Source organism: Bos javanicus, chromosome X, assembly GCF_032452875.1.
Source record: "Bos javanicus breed banteng chromosome X, ARS-OSU_banteng_1.0, whole genome shotgun sequence".
Taxonomy (NCBI): domain Eukaryota; kingdom Metazoa; phylum Chordata; class Mammalia; order Artiodactyla; family Bovidae; genus Bos; species Bos javanicus.
This window is the reverse complement of record NC_083897.1, coordinates 135,381,961-135,404,321: the sequence shown is the minus strand read 5'-3', so window position 1 is coordinate 135,404,321 and position 22,361 is coordinate 135,381,961. Positions and strand designations below refer to the sequence as shown.

Sequence of the window (22,361 nt, the reverse complement as noted above, 5' to 3'; positions counted from 1 at the left end):
GTTTCAGCTTCAGCATTAGTTCTTCCAATGAATATTCAGGACTGATTTCCTTCAGGATGGACTGGTTGGATCTCCTTGCAGTCCAAGGGACTCAAGGGTCTTCTCCAACACCACAGTTCAAAAGCATCAATTCTTCGGCATTCAGCTTTCCTTATAGTCCAATTCTCACATCCATACTTGACTACTGGAAAAACCACAGCTTTGACTAGAAATCTTTGTCAGCAAGTACTGTTTCTCTGCTTTTTAATATGCTGTCTAGGTTGGTTACACCTTTTCTTCCAAGGACCAAGCAGCTTTTACTTTCATGGCTGCAGTCACCATCTGCAGTGATTTTGGAGCCCAAGAAAATAAAGTTTGTCACTGTTTCCATTGTTTTCCCAGCTATTTGCCATGGAGTGATAGGACCAGATGCCATGATCTTTGTTTTTGAATATTGAGTTTTAAGCCAACTTTTTCACTCTCCTCTTTCACTTTCATCAAGAGGCTCTTTAGTTCTTCTTCACTTTCTGCTGTGGTATCATCTGTGTATCTGAGGTTATTGATAATAACAAATGCTAATAAACAGCAAATAAACAGATGTTATATAACCATAAAATGAAAAATTATTCAGCCATAAAAAGGAATTAAATATGATACATGCTCCATTACAGATGATCCTTAAAAACATGCTGAGTGAACAAAGCTAGTAGGAAATAAAAACTCATATTTATAAAAACACAGTTATAAAAATGGGCAAATCCATAAAGACAGAAACTAGATTAATGGTTGTCAGGGAGAAAGGAAGATGAGAGATTGCCCATGGGTGGTGATTTCTTTTTGGGTGATGAAAATGTTCCAAAATTAGATAGTGGTGATGAGTTCCACAACTCTGTGAGTATACTAAAGAAAAATCATTGATGAGTATACGTTTAAAAAGTGAATTTTATGGTATGTAAATTTTATCTCAATAAAAGCTGTTATAAAAATCAGCTTTAGCACTTCAGTTACTTTCAAGTACTAGCTTCAAACATGCCAACTCAGACTTTTTTAATTGAAATTAATGAAAATGTAAATGTTATGTAGAAAATTTTAAACATAATTAGCCAAAGTAAAAATGCAGTTTTTTGAACTACTGTTTAATGTTCATTATCATGCTGTTTTATTTCCTGATTTTTTCATTGACGCTTTTGCAAATGTAATTCAGGATTTCTCTTTTAATTCCATTAAAATGTGCTTAGGAACTCATGATGGAAAGAAGGTTAAAAAGTTTATCAAAATGGCATGATAGAACAAAACTGTAGTTACTGAATGGCTGTGTTTGATAATTTTATTCTTGGAGATTCTATAATATCGTCATAACTCTTAAGCTGCAGGGCTTAGGAGAAAGGCACAGAAGTTTAAGATTAGGGTGGAAAGTCTAGGGTGGAAAGTCTGGGTCTGGCTCACACACATAAGAGAAGGGCTTTTTCTTTCTCTTCCTGACTTCCCATTTTAGAAGATTTTTCAGATTGGGGATTTATCAGAGAAGCATAAGGCAAATGACTCTTCCCATATTATTGTACAAGTAGTGAATCACAATGCAGTTTGATTCATTGTCTGGAAATTTTAGAAGTTGGGATCATTGATGGATTTGTTCAGAGGCCAAAACCATAAGTTTGTTAATGAACATCAAGATAATTTAATCCTCCAGAATCTTCCTGGAACATTTGAAACCCATAAGGCACAGTTAAAGTATAAATGCCTACAGGGATTCAGTTCAGTTCAGTTGCTCAGTCGTGTCCGACTTTGCGGCCCCATGGACTGCAGCATGCCAGGCTTGCCTGTCCATCACCAACTCCTGGAGCTTGCTCAAACTCATGTCCATTGAGTCAGTGATTCCATCCAACCATCTCATCCTCTGTCATCCCCTTCTCCTCCCACCTTCAATCTTTCCCAGCATCAGGGTCTTTTCCAATGAGTCAGTTCTTCGCATCAGGTGGCCAAAGTATTGGGGTTTCAGCTTCAGCATCGGTCCTTCCAATGAATATTCAGGACTGATTTCCTTCAGGATGGACTGGTTGGATCTCCTTGCAGTCCAAAGGACTCTCAAGAGCCTTCTCCAACACCACAGTTCAAAACATCAATTCTTTGGCATTCAGCTTTCTTTATAGTCCAATTCTCACATCCATACATGACCACTGGAAAAACCACAGCTTTGACTAGAGACCTTTGTTAGCAAGTAATGTCTCTGCTTTTTAATATGCTGTCTAAGTTGGTCATCGCTTTTCTTCCAAGGAGCAAGCATCTTTTAATTTCATGACTGCAGTCACCATCTGCAGTGATTTTGGAGCTCAAAAAAATAGTCTCTCACTGTTTGCATTGTTTCCCCATCTATCTGCCATAAAGTGATGGGACCAGATGTCATGATCTTAGTTTTTGGAATGTTGAATTTTAAGCCAACTTTTTCACTCTCCTCTTTCACTTTCATCAGGAGACTCTTTAGTTCTTTTTCACTTTCTGCCGTAAGGGGTTAGAGAATGTGAATATAACTATCATGCCATGGAAAAATACATATTAACATATTTTAGCCCAAATTAATCTCAGAGGACCTACATTAGCACATACGGTAAGTAAATCGAGAAAGAATGAAAGGAATTTAATACAGTGATTGTCTTTTTCTTCAGCTGCTTTCAAAATTGTGAAAACCTGGCTTGGTCCAGAAGCAGTGAGTTTGTTGAAGTTTACGAGTAAAAATGACATCCAAGACTATGTCAGTGTAGAATACCTGCCTCCTCACATGGGTGGAACTGTAAGTACAGTACCTAAAACCTGTTTTTAAAATAAGACTGGGTCATGACACATGCATGAGGCTGTATTCTTTTCTCAACAGAAACAGAAAAGCAATATCTAAACATCCTAAGAAAAATTATAAATACTCTAAAACAGCAACCAGAGTTATAGACATTTTTTAATTAAAAATTTTGAGTTGTTAAATTATTTTTGAATAGGTCAAGTTTTTATATGATTTTAAACTGAAAGATAACTCAGTAAAGTATTCAGAAACAAGTATTCAGTAAAAAGTCTTTGTACTGATGTGGCTACCATCCTGTTCTCCTCTCTAGTTTAATTTCTTTTTTTTTTTTAATTTCCAGGGATCTGTGTTACCTATATAAAAAAACTATACTAAATATGTAATATATAAACAACTATAGTATTCATATATATATAATTCTTTTTCCCTCCCAATGTGGTTTTAACCAAGTAGTGTATTTATACACTATTGTGTGTGCTGCTTTTTGCTTCATAAAATCTCTTAGAAATCACTCAAAATCATTATGTGATAAGCTGTCTTATTCTTATTCGTGGCTGCATAGTATTCTACTGTCTAGAGATGACCCATAAATTGTATAATGGATGACACTAAATCACTTAATTGCCTTTTGTTGTCTCTTTAGTTTGATTTCAGTTATTTACTGTTGAACAGTTTTTAATTTAAAAGTTAATATATACTATAATATTTTTTGGAAATGATCTTGCTACTTACAAATAAGAGACCAGAAGTAAGTAGCTATGTGTTAAATTTTTAGTACTCCATGGCAATGAAACATAATTGGATAATGACTTTTTTTTAATAAACTGTGAAACCTATGGATTTTGTATGCTTTAGGTTAATTTGATTGATAATACTTCAGTTATTTGATTTTTGCAATCTGCTTTGCACTGGCAAAACTACATTCAACTAGAATCAAAGGAGTAGCAAAATGAAAAGTTTTTGTGTATCCTTTTCTATGTTTTCTTTCATTAGAAAAAAACCTTGAATTGGTAATTTTGGGGGGAAGTTATCAACCTTTTGTTTGTACAATACATATGGAACCTATGAAAGACTGGATAAAGTATCTGAACCAAAATTGACTCTCCACGAGAGTGGTATATTATACAGAAAGTTCTCAGCAGCTTTTGGCAACCAGCTAAGGATGATTTTAAGAAAAGAAAGGAAGAATAGTATGAGGTCCCTAGATAATACTTATGAACTGAGACTCAAATTTATTTCAAAAGATATAAAATATTTATATCCTTATGTCTGAGACTGTTTCCAGACTGTCACAACTGGACGTAGTCCTACAGAGAACTCCACAACACTTCAACTCACTGCAAAGGAAATTGGGTGGGATGAGGGTAACAAAAATAGAAATTTTTTCATATAGAGACATGCACAATTATTTCTTCAGCCAAACTGAACTTTAAACTGGTAATGAGTATCTTGATTCCTAGACATCTGAAAAACCAAATGAAAAGTCTCTTGTTACTGAATGATGGTCATTAAAGATGGTTTCAAAGATGTTTCTTTTTCTTCCCCTAAATATTGATTTCTGTATTTTTTTTTAACTTTTATTGTCAGTTTCAGATGTACATCAAAATGAATGAATCAGTTGTACATATATCCACCCTGTTTCAGATTCTTTTGCCATATAGGTTATTGCAGAGTGTTGAGTTCCCTGTTCTATATAGTAGGTTGTTGTTATTAGGTTGGTGCAAAAGTAATTGCAGTTTTGCATTGTTGAACTTTGCCATTTTAAATAGTTGACTTATAGTATTTTGGGTGCACAGCAAGGTGATTCAGTTATACAAATACACATATATTATTTTTGAAATTATTTTCTATCATAGGTTATTAGAAGATATTGACTATAGTTCCATATGCTATACAGTAAAACTTTGTTGCTTATTGCATATCTATTTTTTAATTAGAAATCTAGCATTCTAGTCATACTAAGTCAAACAGGTGGAATCAAAATGTCATAATTTTTTAATATAAATTTATGTCTTTTAATTGGAGGCTAATTGCTTTACAATATTGTATTGGTTTTGCCATACATTGACATGAATCCGCCATGGGTGTACATGTGTTCCACATCATGAACCCCCGTCCCACCTCTCTCCCCATCCCATCCCTCTGGGTCATCCCAGTGTACCAGCCCCAAGCATCCTATATCATGCATCGAACCTGGACCGGTGATTGGTTTCACATATGATAATATACATGTTTCAATGCCATTCTCCCAAATGATCCCACCCTTACCCTCTCCCACAGAGTCCAGAAGACTGTTCTGTACATCTGTGTCTCTTTTGCTGTCTCACGTACAGGGTTATCGTTACCATCTTTCTAAATTCCATATATATGCATTAGTATACTGTATTGGTGTTTTTCTTTCTGGCTTACTTCACTCTGTATAATAGGCTCCAGTTTCATCTACCTCATTAGAACTGATTCAAATGTATTCTTTTTAATGGCTGAGTAATACTCCATTATGTATATGTACCACAGCATTCTTATCCATTCGTCTGCTGATGGACATCTAGGTTGCTTCCATGTCCTGGCTATTATAAACAGTGCTGCGATGAACATTGGGGTACACATGTCTCTTTCAATTCTGGTTTCTTCAGTGTGTATGCCCAGCAGTGGGATTTCTGGGTCACAAGGCAGTTCTATTTCCAGTTTTTTAAGGAATCTCCACACTGTTCTCCATAGTGGCTGTACTAGTTTGCATTCCCACCAACAGTGTAAGAGGGTTCCCTTTTCTCCACACCCTCTCCAGCATTTTTTGCTTGTAGACTTTTGGATAGCAGCCATTCTGACTGGCATGAAATGGTACCTCATTGTGGTTTAGATTTGCATTTCTCTGATAATGAGTGATGTTGAGCATCTTTTCATGTTTGTTGTATGGCTTCTTTGGAGAAATGTCTGTTTAGTTCTTTGGCCCATTTTTTGTTTGGGTCGTTTATTTTTCTGGAATTGAGCTGCAGGAGTTGCCTGTATATTTTTGAGATTAATTCTTTGTCAGTTGCTTCATTTGCTATTATTTTCTCCCATTCTGAAGGCTGTCTTTTCACCTTGCTTATAGTTTCCATTGTTGTGCAAAAGCTTTTAAGTTTAATTAGGTCCCATTTGTTTACTTTTGTTTTTATTTCCAATATTCTGGGAGGTGTGTCATAGAGGATCCTGCTGTGATGTATGTCAGAGAGTGTTTTGCCTATGTTCTCCTCTAGGAGTTTTATAGTTTCTGGTCTTACGTTTAGATCTTTAATCCATTTTGAGTTTATTTTTGTGTATGGTGTTAGAAAGTGTTCTAGTTTCGTTCTTTTACAAGTGGTTGACCAGATTTCCCAGCACCACTTGTTAAAGAGATTGTCTTTAATCCATTGTATATTCTTGCCTCCTTTGTCAAAGATAAGGTGTCCATAGGTGCATGGATTTATCTCTGGGCTTTCTGTTTTGTTCCATTGATCTATATTTCTGTCTTTGTGCCAGTACCATACTGTCTTGATGACTGTGGCTTTGTAATAGAGCCTGAAGTCAGGCAGGTTGATCCCTCTAGTTCCATTCTTCTTTCCCAAGATTGCTTTGGCTATTCGAGGTTTTTTGTATTTCCATACAAATTGTGAAATTATTTGTTCTAGCTCTGTGAAAAATACTGTTGGTAGCTTGATAGGAATTGCATTGAATCTATAGATTGCTTTGGGTAGTATATTCAAATTTTCACTATATTGATTCTTCCAATCCATGAACACAGTATATTTCTCCATCTATTAGTGTCCTCTTTGATTTCTTTCACCAGTGTTTTATAGTTTTCTATATATAGGTCTTTTGTTTCTTTAGGTAGATATATTCCTAAGTATTTTATTCTTTTCATTGCAATGGTGAATGGAATTGTTTTCTTAATTTCTCTTTCTATTTTCTCATTATTAGTGTATAGGAATGCAAGGGATTTCTGTGTGTTGATTTTATATCCTGCAACTTTACTATATTCATTGATTAACCAAAATATCATAATATTTTAGGCAAAAATTCATAAGTTTTCTAAAATATATATATATATATTATACATTTACATATGTGTATACTAAAGTTTTTCTACTACACTTGATAAAGGCTTGAGAAAGAGTATATAAAAAAAAGAGATCAAAAAATTAGAGAACATATACTAAATGAAATGGGAGCCCTGAATATGAAATAGAAAAAGTGAAATATACTAGATAAAACTAAAAGATCATATAGTCAAGTTGTTCTTAAACATGACTGCTCATTAGAAACATATCTGGAGCTCTGGAGAGAAAAAGAAATACCTGAGCATTTGTATTTTTCAAAAAGTTTCAAGATAATTCTGATATGCATCTGGATTTTAAAAAGTGATTACAAGTTTTTTCTGTTAGATCCTAGTTTTGGTGATATGTGAAGTGAAAGTGAAGTGAAAGTCGCTCAGTCGTGTCTGACTCCTTGCGACCCATGGACAGTAGCCCACCAAGCTCCTCTGTCCATGGGATTCTCCAGGCAAGAATACTGGAGTGGGTTGCCATTTCCTTCTCCAGGGGATCTTCCTGACCCAGGGATGGAACCCAGGTCTCCCACATTGCAGGCAGATGCTTTAACCTCTGCGCCACCAGGGAAGCCCTTAAATACAAGAATACTAACATCAAAGATTTCAAAGGGAGGAAAGGAAGCCAGGTTGAAAGAAGAAGGGGGAGGAGGCGGAAGACGGGGGCGAAAGGGGTGGCCTTACAGACGTCTCCTGCCACCTACAGATACCCAGGCGTTATGGGACTTTTCCCAGGGCCTCTAGAGAAGGAAGGACTGGAACTCGGCCCTACCAGAAATCAGAACCAGAATTCGAGTTCTCTGCCAAGAGGAGGTGATCAGTCTCCTATCCTCAGTTCAGGCTGAGGGCCCTTCGACCAGATTCCTGCATCCAGGACCGGGGGATTAGAAAAACGGGGAAGGATAGGAAGGGTTAAGGAAAGGAAAAAGAGAGGGAAGGGGAGAGAAGTCAGTAAAGTCTCTTGTTCCTTACCTGGTCGGGGCACTCTGGCCAGTTGTCCATGTCAGGAGGAGACCAGGGACAAAAGGGTTCCAGTTGCGGCCGCTAGGTCTGGTCCATTGGCAGGCAAGCTGGCCCCTGAGTACCCCGAGTGGTCAGGATGTCAGTCTCAGCGAAGAAGAATCCCACCAGAGTCGCCATTTGTTGCAGGAAGGCGGACCCCTTCCAGGGCCCAAAACTGGGCTCTTGTCTAACACTCAGAAATGAATTGTCCAAGGAGACACATGTGCTGACAAAGCAAGAGATTTTATTGGGAAAGGGCACCCAGGTGGAGAGCAGTGGGGTAAAGGAACCCAGGAGAACTGCTCCTGAGTTTTGGTGATATAGAGGTCTATTATTTTTCTGTACCAATCATGATATAGTGGTATTAAGTGAGTAATACAATCACAAAAGTAAAAGATGTTTATCAGTTTTCACAGTCAATAGCCAGACAAAAAATAAAAGTTAATTACAATTGCAAGCCATAATGGGAACATGATTAACTTAACAATATAAAATAATTACATACAATTTGGGGGGGGTGGTCAAGCAGAGTGATGTGGTAAGTAGAAGTGCGTACATGCACATGTTTTCATCCACCCAGCCAGTCTATGTCTTTTGGTTGGTGCATTTAATCTATTTACATTTAAAGTAATATCAATATGCATGATGTTGTCAAAAACCTTTTCTGCATCTACAAAGATAATTATTTGGTTTTTATTCTTCTGTTTGTTAATATGGCATATAACACTAATTAATTGGCTTGCATTGAAGAATCCTTGCATCCCTGGGATAAATCCCACTTGATCATGATGTATTGTTGGATTTAGTTTGCTAGTATTTTGTTGAGGATTTTTGCGTCTGTTTATCTGTGATATTGACCTATAATTTTCTTTTTTTGTGCTTTGTCTGATTTTGATACCAGAGTGATGAAAACCTTTTAGAAGGTGTTTGAGAGTTTTCCTTCCTCTGCAGCAGTTTCAGAAAAATAGGTGATAACTCTTCTCTAAATGTGAGATATAATTCACCTTTGAAGTCATGTGGTCCTGGACTTTGTTGAGCGTTTTTAAAATCACAGTTTCAATATCACTTGTTATTGGTCTGTTCACATTTTCTAGTTTGTCCTGGTTCAGTCTTGGAAGGTTGTGCCTTTCTAAGAATTTGTCCATTTCTTCTAGATTGTCTGTTTTATTGGCACTTGTAGTAGTGTAGTAGTAGTCTCTCATGATCCTTTGTATTTCTGTGGTGCTTATAGTAATTTCTTTTTCATTTGTAATTGTACTGATTTGAGCCCTCCCTTTTTTTCATGATGAGTCTGGCTAAAAGTTTATCAATTTTGTGTATCTTTTCAAAGACCCAGCTTTTATTTCTTTTTTTTTTTATTTTTTATTTTTTTTAATTTTATTTTATTTTTAAACTTTACAGTATTGTATTAGTTTTGCCAAATATCGAAATGAATCCGCCACAGGTATACATGTGTTCCCCATCCTGAACCCTCCTCCCTCCTCCCTCCCATACCATCCCTCTGGGTCGTCCCAGTGCACCAGCCCCAAGCATCCAGTATCGTGCATCGAACCTGGACTGGCAACTCGTTTCATACATGATATTATACATGTTTCAATGCCATTCTCCCAAATCTTCCCACCCTCTCCCTCTCCAGCAGAGTCCAAAAGACTGTTCTATACATCAGTGTCTCTTTTGCTTTTAGTTTAATTCATCTTTTCTATTGTTTTGTCTCCATTTCATTTATTTCAACTCTGATCTTTATGATTTCTTGCCTTATGCTAACTTTGGGTTTTGTTTGTTCCTCTTTCTCTAGTTGCTTTAGGTTGTTTATTTGAAATTTTTCTTGTTTTCTGTGGTAACATCATATTGCTATAAACTTCCCTCTTAGAATTGCTTTTGTTGGTTTGCACAGGTTTTAGATTGTCATGTTTTCATTGTCATTAGTCTCTGCTGCTGCTTCTGCTGCGTCGCTTCAGTTGTGTCCGACCCTGTGTGACCCCATGGACGGCAGCCCACCAGGCTCCCCTGTCCCTGGGATTCTCCAGGCAAGAACACTGGAGTGGGTTGCCATTTCCTTCTCCAGTGCGTGAAAGTGAAAAGTGAAAGTGAAGGCGCTCAGTCGTGTCTGAGTCATTAGTCTCTAGGTATTTTTTAATTCGCTCTTTGATTTCTTCAGTGATCCATTGGTTTAGTAACATATTGTTTAGCCTTCACGTGATTGTGTGTGTTTTTTTTTTCTTTACAGTTATTACATGTAATTTAATTCTAATCTTACAGTGTTGTGGTCAGAAAAGATGCTTCATATGATTTCAGATTTCTTAAATTTACCAAGGCTTGATTTGTGGCCCAAGATGTGATGTATTCTAGAGAATGTTTCATGTACACTCGAGAAGAAAGTGTATTCTGCTGCTTTTAGATAGAGTGTTATGTAAGTATCAGTTGGGTTTATCTGGTCTAATGAGTCATTTAAGGCCTATGTTCCTTATTGAATTTCTGTCTAGATTATTTGTCCATTGGTGGAAGTGGGATGTAAAGTCCCCCATTATTTTCTGTTTATTTGTTTATTCTCTATTTTTTGTTAAACTTTTTATTTTTTCCTGGGATATAGCCAACTAATGGAGAAGGAAATGGCAACCCACTCCAGTGTTCTTGCCTGGAGAATCCAAGGGACAGGGGAGCCTGGTGGGCTGCTGTCTATGGGGTCGCACAGAGTCGGACACGGCTGAAGCAACTTAGCAGCAGCAGCAGCCAACTAACAATATTGTGATAGTTCAGGTGAACAGTGAAGGGTAAAGTCTCCCACTATTGTGTTACTGTTGATTTCCCTTAGCATTTGCCTTGTATATTGAGGGTCTCTGTGTTGAGTGCATATATATTTATACTGTTATATCTTCTTGGATTGATCCCTTGATCATTATGTAGTGTCTTTGTCTTTTATAACAGTCTTTAAAGTCTGTTTTGTCTGATATGAGTATTGCCACTCCAGCTTTCTTTTCATTTCTATTCGCATAGAATATCTTTTTCCATCCTCTCACTTTCAGTCTGTATGTGTTCCTAGGTCTGAAATGGGTCTCTTATAGACAGCATATATATGAGTCTTATTTTTGTATCCATTCAGACAGTTTGTGTTTTTTAGTTGGAGCATTTAACCTATTTACATTTAAGGTAATTATTGATATGTATATTCTTATTGCCACTTTTTAAAATTCTTTTGAAGTTGTTTTTGTAAGTCTTTTTCCTTCCTTTTTTGTTCTCTTCTCATGATTTAGTGTTTGTATTGCTTTTTATTTTGTTTGTGTATCTGTTATAGTTTTCTGGTTCACATTTCCCATAACATTTCTTTAATATTATTTAATTTTGATTGCTCTGGGTCTTCATTGCTGTGCACAGGCTTTCTCTAGTTGCAGAGAGTGTGGGCTACTCTGTAGTTTCAGTGTGCAGGCTTCTCATTGCCGTGGCTTCTCATTGCAGAGCATGGGCTCTAGAGTGCACAGGCTTCAGTAGTTGAGGCTTGTGGGCTCAATAGTTACAGCTCATGGGCTCTAGAGCACAGAGTGGTTGTGGAACATGGGCATTAGTTGCCAGAGGCATATGGAATCTTCCTGGGCTGGGGATTGAACCTGTGTTTCCTGCATTGGCATGCAGATTTTTATCTACCACACCACCAGGGAATTCTTCCCATAAGGTTTTGATATAGCTATCTATCTATATGTGTGTGTATATATATATATATACACACAACATTGTTTTAAGTTGCTGTTCACTTAATTTCAAATGCATTGCCCATTTTCTGCATTTGTACTCTCCTCACAATTGCCGGTTTTGATACCATATTTGTGTGTGGATGATTTCCTACTTTTACTCTATGTTTACTGGTAAGCTTTCCCATGTAGATTTTCATATTTCTAGGTGTGGCCTTTTTTTTTTTTTAACACCTAAAGAAGTATCTTTAGCATTTGTTGCAAAGCTGGTCTGGTGATGCTGAATTCACTTAGCTTTTGCTTGTCTGTAATGCTTTTCATATCTTTGTGGAGTCTGAACAAGAGCCTTGCTGGTTAGAATGTTTTTGGTTGGAGATTTTCTCCCTTTTGTCAGTTTGAATATATCATGCTAGTCTCTTCTGGCCTGCAGAGTTTCTGCTGAAAAATCAGTGGATAACTTTATGGGAATTCCCTTGTATGTTATTTATTGCTTTTCCCTTGTTGCTTTCAATATTTTTTCCTCTGTATTTTAATTTTTGTCAGTTTGATTAATATGTATCTCAGGGTGTTCCTCCTTGGATTTATCCTGCCAGGGACTGTCTACACTTCGTGCTCTTGGGTGACTGATTCCTTTTTCAAGGGGAATTTCGGCTGTAATCTCTTCAAATAGTTCCTCAGGCCCTTCCCTCTTTCTTTCTCATTTCTTATCGTTTTCATTCTATTTTTGTTTGTTCTGCAGCTGTGATTTCCACCACTCTGTCTTCCAGTTCATTTATTCATTCTCTGCCTTAGTTATTCTGCTATTAATTCCTTCTAGTATATTTTTAATTTGTATTGTGTTTTTTGATTTTTAGATTTTTTAAAATTATGATTTATTTTTGGCTGCACTGAATCTTTGTTGCTCTGTGTGGGATTTCTCTAGTTGCAGTAAGGGGGAGCTACTCTTAATTGCAGTACATGGGCTTCTCATCATGGTGGCTTCTCTTGTTACAAAACACAGGCTCTAGGCACACAGGCTTCGGTAGTTGTGGCACATAGGCTCAGTACTTGTTGCTCGCAGCCTCTAGAGTGCACCAGCTTCAGTAGTTTTGGCACATGGGCTTAGCTGCTCCCTGGCATGTGGAATCTTCCCCAACCAGGGATTGAACTCATATTGTCTCCATTGGCAGGTGGATTCCTATCCACTGCACCATTAGGGAGGTCCCAGTTATTGAATTCTTTATCTCTAATTCTTCATTCTCTTAATCTTTTATCTCTTTGTTAAACATTTCTTATATCCTCTCGGTCTGTGCCTCCATTCTTTTCCCAAGATTTTGGATCATTTTTACTATCATTACTCTGAATTCTTTTTCAGCTTGATTGCCTATTTCCTCTTCATTTAGTTGTTCTTGTGGGTTTTTACATTGTTCCTTCATCTGAAACATATTTCTGTGTCATCTTACTTTGTCTAACCTTCTGTGCTTGTCGTGTTTGTGCGGGCTGCAGGATCCTAGTTCTTCTTGTTTCTGGTGCCTGCCCTCAGTGGGTGGGGCCATGTCAAGGGGTGTGTTTAGAGGCGTCTTTGAGCTCAGTAAGGGCTTCCCTGGTAGCTCAGCTGGTTAAGAATCTGCCTGCAGTGCAGGAGACCCCAGTTTGATTCTTGGGTCGGGAAGATCCATTGGAGAAGGGATAGGCTACCCACTCTAGTATTCTTTGGCTTCCCTTGTGGCTCAGCTGGTAAAGAATCTGCTTTCAATGTGGGAGACCTGGGTTCAATCCCTGGGTTGGGAAGATCCCCTGGAGAAGGGAATGGCTACCCACTCCAGTATTCTGGCCTGGAGAATTCCATGGACTGTATAGTCCATGGGGTCACAAAGAGTTGGACATGACTGAGCGACTTTCACTTAACTTCACTTGAGCTCAGTATGACTTGAGGCAGCCTGTCTGATGCTGGGTGGCGCTGTGTTCCTGTCTTGTTGATTGTTTGGCCTGAAGTATTTCAGCTCTGGAACCTGCAGACTGTTGGATAAGGCCAGGTCTTGGTGCCAAAATGGAGACCTCCCTCTGGGAAAGCTCATACCCATCAATATTCCCTGAGGCCTCTGCCACCAGTATTCTTGCCTCCATAGGGAGCCACAGCCAACTTGCACCTCACCAGGAGACTATCCAAGACCCATAAGTAGGTCTAGACTCTTATGGAATCATTGCTTTGCCCTGGGGCCCAGTTTTTGAGACCTGTGTGTACTCTCCAAGAGCGAAGGATCTGTCTTCCCCCAGCCCTGTGGAGCCTGCTCAGGCAGTAGACTGCTGGGGCAGTGGTCAGGGTATGTGGACCACCAGGGAGGTAGCCCCTCCTGGAGTCCACCAAGGCAAAGATCAACACATGTTGAAAGAGCCTGCAGTGACAGCCTCACCCTTTACATGCCTCTGAACAATGGCACTTTGCTTCTATGGCGTCCCAGGCTTCTTCCACAAATATTCCTGGTTGTAGAGCTCCACCCTCCTATCCCTTCAGGCTTTCTCGTCACCACGGGCAGCAGGCTTTCCCCAGGCCTGCTCTCTCCAGACCCAACGTTCCAGCATCCAGCCTGTTTGCATCTGCAAACACATCTCAGGCTGGGGTGCACAGGGTTGTGGCATGGACCACCCGTGGAGGTCTCACTCTGTCCTGCCTGCCACAGACTGGTTGCTGTGTTCTCTAACTCCTCTTCTGTCCCAGGTAATAGCCCTGCCAATGAGGGGGCTTCCCCAGGTACAGGACCCTCTCTTCTCTTGCACCTCCCTCCTTGGGGTGCAAGATCCCATTCAGCTTCCTGTTTTTTCTTTCTTTCTTTCATTCTCCCTGGTTATGCAGAGATCTTTGTTGTCCTTTCAGCTGCCCAAAGTCCTCTTCTAGCGTTCAGCATGTACTCTGAAAATTGTTCCAATTGTAGGTGTATTCTTGATATATTTGTGGGAAGAGGTGAGCTCCATGTCCTCCTACTCTGCCATCTTGACTCCTCCCCCCGAAGCACTATTTTAAACTTCATGTTTCCTGCTTTCCTCTACTGAGGCTTTATATTTCACTTTTAAACCTAGAAAAACAAAGTATGGTTCATTTCAAAAAGTATGTTTCATTTCAGATACTACCCTTGGTTAAAATAACTATTTGATTGGTTTGTTCTGTTAAATAATTTGCCAATACAGTTGTTTCTTAAAACTAGTTTTTACTACATGCGATTAATTTTATTTTTATGGGTAGAAAAAGATATTTTATTTCCCTTCTCTGTTGTTGGAGATTTATTTCCTCAGAATTGCAGTTATAAAAGTAATAGGACTACTGTTCATTAAAGTACACTTTTCCCCTAAATACATACACACTTCCTTAAATAAAGGAAATAATATGAAAGACTGAAAATTACAACAGCACAATGAAAATTAAAAGTATGTCTCCTTTTCCAAATCACTGCCACTCCAATTCCCCCAAGCAGTCACTGCTTCAGAGTTTTTTCTTCTTCTAGAAATACTCAGTCCATTGTTGTTGTTTTTTAATGTAGTCATTATATGCTATGTAGTATATTATTCTGTTGTGGTTTTTTTATATCATTTATTTTTAGGTCATACCATATTGATTGCTAGAGATCTAATAGATTCTTTAATCCATTGCAGAATATTCCATTGTGTGGATCTAATGATGTATTATTATTATGTTCTCTTTTAAATACCATTAATTTTCTAATCTTTTACCATTACTAACACTGATTCAGTGAATATTCTTATAACGAGTTCTTAATACATGGAAGCAGCAGTATCTGTAGAAGATAAACTCCTTGAGTTGAAATCATTAGGTCAGTCATTATATTTAGTTTAAACTTCAATAGCTCATTTGTGATACCTGTTACCAATTTCCCTGTAAAGAGATTGTGCCTATTTAATGTGTGAGAATGCTTGAATCACATCCTTGCCAACACCACCTATTTTCCTTATTTTAATCTTTGTCAGTCTCAGGTGAAAAATACTTAACTATGGTTTGAATTTGCATTAAAGTAAGTGATGTTGAGCATTTTTTAATGGTTTAAAACGCAATCTATTTTTTCTATGAACTCTCCATCATTCCTTTATTCCTTATTTTGTTGAGATGTTACTCTTGTTGATTTTTCTGTATTAAGAAAAAGTGGTTTTTATTTCTATTATATGTAATACATATTTTCAGTTACGGACTTTTAAAACATGCTTTGTTTTTTAAGTTTTTTTTTTTTTAATTTGTGGTTGGTTGATTTATTGGTTGGGTTTTGTTTATGTTGCCATTCAGAAATGTTTCCCTTTATTGTTTATTTTCTATTGGCGTATAGTTGATTTACAGTGCTTATTGAGAGTGAAAATGAAAGTTGCTCAGTTGTGTCTGACTCTTTGCGACCCCATGGACTATACAGTCCATGGAATTCTCCAGGCCAGAATACTGGAGTGGGTAGCCTTTCCCTTCTCCAGGAGATCTTCCCAACCCAGGGATTAAACCCAGGTCTCCCTCATTGAAAGCAGATTCTTTACCAGCTGAGCCACAAGGGAAGCCAAAGAATACTAGAGTGGGTAGCCTATCCCTTCTCCAATGGATTTTCCTGACCCAGGAATCAAACTGGGGTCTCCTGCATTGCAGGCAGATTCTTAACCAGCTGAGCTACCAGGGAAGCCCTAAACTACTGCCCCCCACCACGTCCTGCAAATTAGAGAGTAGTTCTTGTTGTTTAGTAGCTAAGTCATATCTGACTCTTTTGCGACCCCATGGACTGTAGCCCACCAGGCTTCTCTGTCCATGGGATTCTCCAGGCAAGAATACTGGAGTGGGTTGCCATTCCCTTCTCCAGGGGATCTTCCCAACCCAGGGATCAAACCTGGATCTCCTGCATTAGAGGCGGATTCTCTTCCACTGAGCCACAGTTCAGGTATACAACAAAGTGATTCAATTATACATATACATACATCTATTCAAAAGAGGAGAGTGAAAAAGTTGGCTTAAAGCTCAACATTCAGAAAATGAAGATCATGGCATCTGGTCCCATCCCTTCATGGGAAATAGATGGGGAAACAGTGTCAGACTTTATTTTGGGGGGCTCCAAAATCACTGCAGATGGTGACTGTAGCCATGAAATTAAAAGACGTTTACTCCTTGGAAGGAAAGTTATGACCAACCTAGATAGCATATTCAAAAGCAGAGACACTACTTTGCCAACAAAAGTCCATCTAGTCAAGGCTATGGTTTTTCTAGTGGTCATGTATGGATGTGAGAGTTGGACTGTGAAGAAAGCTGAGTGCCGAAGAATTGATGCTTTTGAACTGTGGTGTTGGAGAAGACTCTTGAGACTCCCTTGGACTGCAAGGAGATCCAACCAGTCCATTCTGAAGGAGATCAGCCCTGGGATTTCTTTGGAAGGAATGATGCTAAAGCTGAAACTCCAGTACTTTGGCCACCTCATGCGAAGAGCTGACTCATTGGAAAAGACTCTGATGCTGGGAGGGATTGGGGGCAGGAGGAGAAGGGGACGACAGAGGATGAGATGGCTGGATGGCATCACTAACTCGATGGACGTGAGTCTGGGTGAACTCCAGGAGCTGGTGATGGACAGGGAGGCCTGGCGTGCTGCGATTCATGGGGTCACAAAGAGTCGGACACGACTGAGCGACTGAACTGAACTGATTCTTCAAGTTATTTTCCTATTTAGGTTATTACAGAATATTGAGTAGAGTTCCCTGTGCTATACAGTAGATCTTTGTTCATTATTTATTGTATTTTATTAAATTTATTTATTATTTAATTAAAGGATAATTGCTTTACAGAATTTTGTTGTTTTCTGTCAAACATCAACATGAATCAGCCTAGGTGTGCATATGTCCCCTCCCCTTTATTTATTTTAAATACAGCAGTGTGTATATGTCAGTCCCCAACTTCCAATTTATTCTTCCCCTCCCATCTTTTCCCCTTTGTTACTATAAGTTTGATTTCTAAGTCTATGAGCTTGTTTCTGTTTTGTAAATAAATTCAATTGTATCTTTTTTTTTTAGATTTTGCATATAAATGATATCATATGATATTTATCTTTCTCTGACTGACTTCACTTAGTATGATCATCCCAGGTCCATCCATACTTCTGCAAATGGCATAATTTCCTTATTTTTAATGGCTGAGTAATACTGAGCAACTGGACTCAACTCTCAACTTACTATCTCACAGTTTTCCTTTTTCTGCTCCTCTGAGCCTAGGTGTTGAGGAGTAAAATTGCTGCTCTGCCTTTCATTGATTATCTGGAGAAATAGCCTGCTATCCAAATTTCAGTATGACAAAGAGCATGAAAGGTGACATAGAAATCCAGAATACTTTCCTTTTAGAAAGTGGACAGAGAGTTCCAGTTTCTGGTTTTGCACATTAGATGCTTGGAAGTTGCTACCTGTCCTAAAAGTAAAAAGCTGAAGAGAGTGATGACAGCAACAGCTCTTCTTGAATTCATGAGACAGGGGTAGACACAAGGCAGACTACTTAGAGAGACAGTCAAGTCTATGTAGGGAGTCTAGGTTTTCCAGAGTGGAGACTCACTGCAGGAGTTAAAAACCTAAATGGCAATTGATCGATTGCTGGAGGCTCACTGGAAAATTCTCAGAGTTAACAACTCCAAGGGATCCAGTAACAGGAGGGCCTCCACAACACTATGACATTTACCTCCAGGAGCTCCACTGGATTTCTTCAGTAAATACTAGGTAAAAATCTCCTAAAACTTCCTGCAGGGGGAGCTGGAAGAAGAGCCATTTTGAAATAAATACACCAGAGGACTCAGTTCTGCCATCAGGGGAAACCAGTTAACCAGAGCCTACCCTCCTGTGGCATTATTACCAGAACCTAAGGCGATGGCACCCCACTCCAGTACTCTTGCCTGGAAAGTCCCACGGACGGAGGAGCCTGGTGGGCTGCAGTCCATGAGGTCGCGAAGAGTCGGACACAACTGAGCAACTTCACTTTCACTTTTCACTTTCATGCATTGGAGAAGGAAATGGCAACCCACTCCAGTGTTCTTGCCTGGAGAATCCCAGGGACAGGGGAGCCTGGTGGGCTGCCGTCTATGGGGTCACACAGAGTCGGACACAACTGAAGCACCTTAGCAGCAGCAGCAACTGACCTAGACAGCATATTCAAAAGCAGAAACATTACTTTATCAACAAAGGTCCATCTAGTCCGTCCAGTCAAAGCTATGGTTTTTCCAGTAGTCATGTATGGATGTGGGAATTGGACTATAAAGAAAGCTGAGCACCAGAGAATTGATGCTTTTGAATTGTGGTGTTGGAGAAGACTCTTGAGAGTCCCTTGGACTGCAAGGAGATCCAACCAGTCCATCCTAAAGGAAATCAGTCCTGAATATTCATTGGAAGGACTGATGCTGAAGCTGAAACTCCAATGCTTTGGCCACCTGATGGAAAGAACAGACTCATTGGAAAAGACCGTGATGCTGGGAAAGATTGAAGGCGGGAGGACAGAGGATGAGCTGGTTGGATGGCATCACCGACTCAATGGACACGAGTTTGAGCAAGCTCTGGGAGTTGGTGATGGACAGGGAAGCCTGGCGTGCTGCAGTCCATGGGGTTGCAAAGAGTTGTACACGACCCAGCAACTGAACTGACTGAATATTCTATTGAGTATTTGTACCACATCATCTTTATTTATTTCTCTGTCTGGACATGTAGGTTGCTTCCAGGTCTTGGCTATTGCAAACAGTGCTTTGGTGAATATTGGGGTGCATGTAACCTTTTGAACATGGTTTTCTCCTAATATGTGCACAGGAGTGGGATTGCTGAATCATATGGTAGCTCTGTTCTTTTTTTATAAGGAACCTCCATACTGTTCTCCATAGTGGCTATCCCAGTTTCCATTCCCACCAACAATTCATGAGGATTCCCTTTTCTTCAAACCCACTCCAGCATTTATTGTTTGCAGACCTTTCGATGATGGCCATTTTGATTGGTGTGAGGTGATAGTTCATAGTTTTTTTGTTAATTTATTTTTTAATTGGAGGATAATTTCTTTCAGAGTTCTGCTGATTAACACTGCAAATAAGTCATAACTATGCATGCACACACACACATATACACATATCCCCTCCCTCTTGGACCTCCCTCCCACCCCTTCATCCCACCCCTCTAGGTTGTCACAGAGCACCAGGCTGGGCTCCCTATGTTATATAGCAGTTTCCCACTAGCTCTCTGTGTTACACATGGTAGTGTATATATGTCAGTGCTATTTTCTGAATTCATTCCACCCTCTCCTTCCCCCAGTGTGTCCACAAGTGCGTTCTCTTCATCTACATCTCCATTCCTTCCCTGCAAATAGGTTCAATAGTAGCATTTTTCTAAATTCCATATATGTGTGTTAATATATGGTATTTGTCTTTCACTGTCTGACTTACTTCACTCTGTATACAGGCTTCAGGTTCATCCACTTCAGTTCAACTGATTCACATTTGTTCCTTATTCTGGCTGAGTAATATTCCTTTGTATATATGTACTGCAACTTCTTTAGCCATTCATCTGTTGATGGACATCTAGGTTGCTTCCATGTCCTAGCTTTTGTAAATAGTGCTGCAGTGAACATTGGGATGTGTGTGTCTTTTTGAATTGTAGTTTTCTCAGGGTATATGCTCAGTATTGGGGTTGCTGGGTCATATGGTACTTTTATTCCTAGTTTGTTTATTTTAAAGGAATCTCCATATTGGTCTCCACAGTAGCTTCATCAGTTTACATTCCCACCAACAGTGTAGGAGGATTCCTTTTGCTCCACACCCTCTCCAACATTTGTTGTAGAATTTGTTGTTGTTGTTGTAGGCTTTTTGATGTTAGCCATTCTGACCAGCGTGAGGTAATACCTCATTATAGTTTTGATTTGCATTTCTTTAATATTTGATGATCTCGAACATCTTTTAATGTGTTTACTGATCATGTGTCTGCCTTCTTTGGAGAAATGTCTAGGTCTTCTGCCCTTTTTTTGATTGGGTCATTTTTTTTTTTTTTTTAATAATGAGCTGCACGAGCAGCTTTTATATCTTGGAGATTAACAGTTGCCTCATTTGCAATTATTTTCTCCCCTTCTGAGAGTTGTCTTTTCATTTTTTTTTATAGTTTCCTTTGCTGTGTAAAAGCTTTTTGGTTTAATTACATCCCATTTGTTGATTTTGTTTTCCTATCCATTACTCTAGAAGGTGGGTCAAAGAGGATCTTGCTATGATTTATGTCAGAGTGTTCTGCCTATGTTTTCCTCTTAAAGAGTTTTATAGCTTCTGGCCTTACGTTTAAGTCTTTAATCCATTTTGAGTTTGTTTTTTGTATAGTGTTATGAGGTGTTCTAATTCCATTCTTTTACATGTGGCTGTCCAGTTTTCCCATCACCATTTATTGAAGAGGCTGTTTTTTCTCCATTGTATATTCTTGCCTCCTTTGTCAAAGATAAACCCATGCACCTATGGGCACTTTATATCTGTGATTTCTGCTTATTCCATTTGTCTCTATTTCTGTTTTTGTGCCAGTACCATACTGTCTTAATGACTGTAGCTTTGTAGAGTAGTCTGAAGTCAGAAAGGATTATTTTTCCAGCTCTGTTTTTCTTTCTCAAGATTGCTTTGGCTATTAGGGGTCTTTTGTGTTTCCATACGAACTGTAAAATTTTTTCTTCTAGTTCTGTAAAAAATGCCATTGGTAGTTTGATAGGGATTGCACTGAATCTTGATAATTTGGTAATTTGCATTGGTAATTTGATAGTGGATTGTTTTGAGTAGTATAGTCATTTTCACAATATAGATTCTTCCAAGAACATGGTGTATCTCCCCATCTGTGTCACCTTTGATTTCTTTCATTGGTGTTTTAGTTTTCTGCATATACATTTTTTGTCTCTTTAGGTAGGTTTATACCTAGGTATCAGAGAAGGCAATGGCACCCCACTCCAGTACTCTTCCCTGGAAAATCCCATGGACAGAGGAGCCTGGTGAGCTGCAGTCCATGGGGTCGCTAGGAGTCGGACACCACTAAGTGACTTCACTTTCACTTTTCACTTTCATGCATTGGAGAAGGAAATCGCAACCCACTCCAGTGTTCTTGCCTTGCTGGCATATTGAGTGCAGCACTTTAACAGCATCATCTTTCAGGATTTGAAATAGCTCAACTGGAATTCCATCACCTTCACTAGCTTTGTTTGTAGTGATGCTTTCTAAGGCCCACTTGACTTCACATTCCAGGATGTCTGGCTCTAGGTGAGTGATCACACCACCGTGGTTATCTGTGTCGTGAAGATCTTTTTTGTACAGTTCTTCTGTGAATTCTTGCCACCTCTTCTTAATATCTTCTGCTTCTGTTAAGTCCATACCATTTCTGTCCTTTATAGTGCCCATCTTTGCATGAAATGTTTCCTTGGTATCTTTAATTTTCTTGAAGAGATCTCTAGTCTTTCCCATTCTGTTGTTTTCCTCTATTTCTTTGCATTGATGACTGAGGAAGGCTTTCTTATCTCTCCTTGCTATTCTTTGGAACTCTGCATTCATATGCTTATATCTTCCCTTTTCTCCTTTGCTTTTCACTTCTCTTCTTTTCACAGCTATTTGTAAGGCCTCCTCAGACAGCCATTTTGCCTTTTTGAGTTTCTTTTTCTTGGGGATGGTCTTGCTCCCTGCCTCCTGTACAATGTCACAAACCTCCGTCCATAGTTCATCAGGCACTGTATCCATCAGATCTAGTCCCTTAAATCTATTTCTCACTTCCACTGTATAATCATAAGGGAAAGACCATAGCTTTGACTAGACAGACCTTTGTCAGCAAAGTAATGTCTCTGGTTTTTAATATGCTGTCTAGGTTTGTCATAGCT

General features: G+C 38.9%; 1 protein-coding gene across 5 annotated transcripts in view; it reads left to right on the top strand.

Annotated features, from left to right (window-relative positions):
* The window catches only part of MOSPD2 (motile sperm domain containing 2), an 87,999-nt gene that overhangs the window by 35,182 nt on the left and 30,456 nt on the right, over positions 1 to 22,361 (top strand). For all 5 annotated transcript variants that reach the window (XM_061408127.1, XM_061408125.1, XM_061408126.1 and 2 more), the window contains exon 8: positions 2,643 to 2,767. In XM_061408127.1, coding sequence (XP_061264111.1) covers positions 2,643 to 2,767 — 125 coding nt within the window. The remainder of the gene's footprint in view (positions 1 to 2,642; positions 2,768 to 22,361) is intronic.